This window comes from Eimeria mitis, genomic scaffold (genome assembly GCF_000499745.2).
Source record: "Eimeria mitis Houghton genomic scaffold, Emh_scaff683, whole genome shotgun sequence".
Lineage (NCBI taxonomy): Eukaryota > Apicomplexa > Conoidasida > Eucoccidiorida > Eimeriidae > Eimeria > Eimeria mitis.
This window is the reverse complement of record NW_013574938.1, coordinates 2,340-4,386: the sequence shown is the minus strand read 5'-3', so window position 1 is coordinate 4,386 and position 2,047 is coordinate 2,340. Positions and strand designations below refer to the sequence as shown.

The window sequence follows — 2,047 nt, the reverse complement described above, 5'->3', positions numbered from 1 at the left end:
AGAAACAGAAAAAAAAATACAGACAGAAAGACAAAGACACGGAGACAGAAACAAAGACAGAGACAAAAGACAGTCAGCGAGACAGAGACAAAAAAACAGAGAAAGTACATAGACACAAAGGTAGAATAAAAGAGAAAGAAACGCAAAAAGAAAAAAGAAAATACACAAAGACAAAGCGACAGACAAACAAAAAGACAAATATAAATAGAGAAAGAAAAAAGACAGAAGTTAAATAAAAACAAAACACAAAGACAAGCAGCAGAGCATTCGATGAAGAAACAGAAAACTCCAGCAGCAGCAGCAAAACAACTAACACAAAACTATAGCTGCTGCTACTGCTGCTGCTGCTACTACTGCTGCTAGTGCTGCTGCTGCCAGTGCTGCTGCTGCTGCTGCTGCTACTGCTGCTACTGCTGCTGCTGCTGCTGCTGTCAGTTAGCTGCCTATCTTCCTCCTCTTTTCAATCGCACGAAAAAGCAAGAAGAGTTGCTGTTGCATCCATCACCATCATCAGCAGCAGCAGCAGCAGCAGCAGCTGCTGCTGCTGCTGCTGATGCTAGCAGCAAGAGCAGGCTAGGAGAAAGCAAGAGAGAAGAAGTGTGTGTTGCTGCTGCAGGTGTTGCTGCTGTTGATGATCTGAGGTTTCTAAGAACGGGGCTGTACGGGGTGCAGGCTGCATGCAGCGGCTGTGTGTCGTCAGCAGTGCAGCAGGTGGCGGTGGAGTGTGGGGCTTTTGCTGCGCTGCTGCTGCAGCAGCAACCCAATAAAAACAACAATATAGCGGGAAAATATATTGTGCCAGCCCCAATACTGCATGCAGTCGATGCTTATAATAATGTTATACAACAATTCAGGGGGGATGTCACTGTACAGCTCATTGGGGGCCCAACAAATACACAAACAAATATATGTAAGAATAAACTAAAATAAAAATAATAATAAAAAAATAATAATAAATAATTAATAATATTAAAATAATTTATTAAAATAAAAAAAAACAACAACAAATAATAATAACATAAACAGCTTGGAGCTGCATATACACCGCAATCATATTTTAGCTGCCTATACACCCCAATTATGTTAGAGCTGCCTGTACACCCCAATAAGCAGAATAAAAAAAAACGAAATAAATAAAACTGTTGGTAGAATACAAACCCAAATAAACAAAACAAAACAAAACAAAACAAACCAAACGAAACAAAATATAAAACAAAAAAAATAAAATAAAATAAAACAAGCTGTTGTTTTTGTTTCTGTTTTTTTTTTTTGTGTTGCAAGGGCAAGGAGAAAGCCCCCGGGTTATGGGTGTTCTGCAGCAGCGGTTTAAGGAGGGGACTGTCTCCTTTTCTGGTTTATCGATAGCAGCAGCAGGAGACAGCTACCGTTTGCTGTTTTCTCTGCTGTCTCCTGCTGCTGGTCGTTCTATTGAGGTACTAACTGAGCCCTTCTCGGTGCATGCAGCAGCTCCTGCTGCGCTGCAGTTTCTGCTGCAGCCCCCCCCAGATGTAGCAGCAGGCAAGAAGTTTCAGGTGTCTGTACAGCTGGTGGATGCGCACCGCAACCCGGTGCTGCAGCAGCACACACTACACATCAGCAGCATAAAGGAGACAAAGGAGACAGAAGAAGAGACAGATAAAAATATAAATAATATTGTACAAATGCTAGAAACTGCTACAAATACAGCAGAGACACAAACAGACTCAGGCGTCGCTGTCTTCGCTGACCTCTCCTTACCCCCCTCAAAGGATCCCCTCTACCTCAAGGTGCTCTTGCTGCTGCTGCTGCTGCTGTTGCTGCTGCTGCTGCTGCTGTTGCTGCTGCTGCTGCTGCTCATGCTGCAGTAGCTGCTCTTCCAGTAGCTGCTTTTGCTGCTGTTGCTGCTCTTGCTGCAGTTGCTGCTGCTGCTGCTGTTGTTGCTGCTGCTGCTCATGCTGCAGTAGCTGCTGTTCCATTAGCTGTTCTTGCTGCAGTTTCTGCTGCTGCTGTTGTTGCTGCTGCTGCTGTAGTATCTGCTCTTTCTGCAGTAGCTGCTGCTGCTGCTGCT

At 44.1% G+C, this 2,047-nt stretch overlaps 1 protein-coding gene across 1 annotated transcript; it reads right to left on the bottom strand.

Moving 5' to 3' along the window:
- Positions 1-1,742: 1,742 nt before the first annotated feature.
- On the bottom strand, positions 1,743-1,955 carry EMH_0019640 (uncharacterized protein; the record flags this gene model as incomplete). Its single annotated transcript, XM_013501403.1, has 1 exon — positions 1,743-1,955. The coding sequence occupies one exon, from the start codon at positions 1,953-1,955 to the stop codon at positions 1,743-1,745; it is 213 nt and encodes a 70-aa protein (XP_013356857.1).
- Positions 1,956-2,047: the final 92 nt, after the last annotated feature.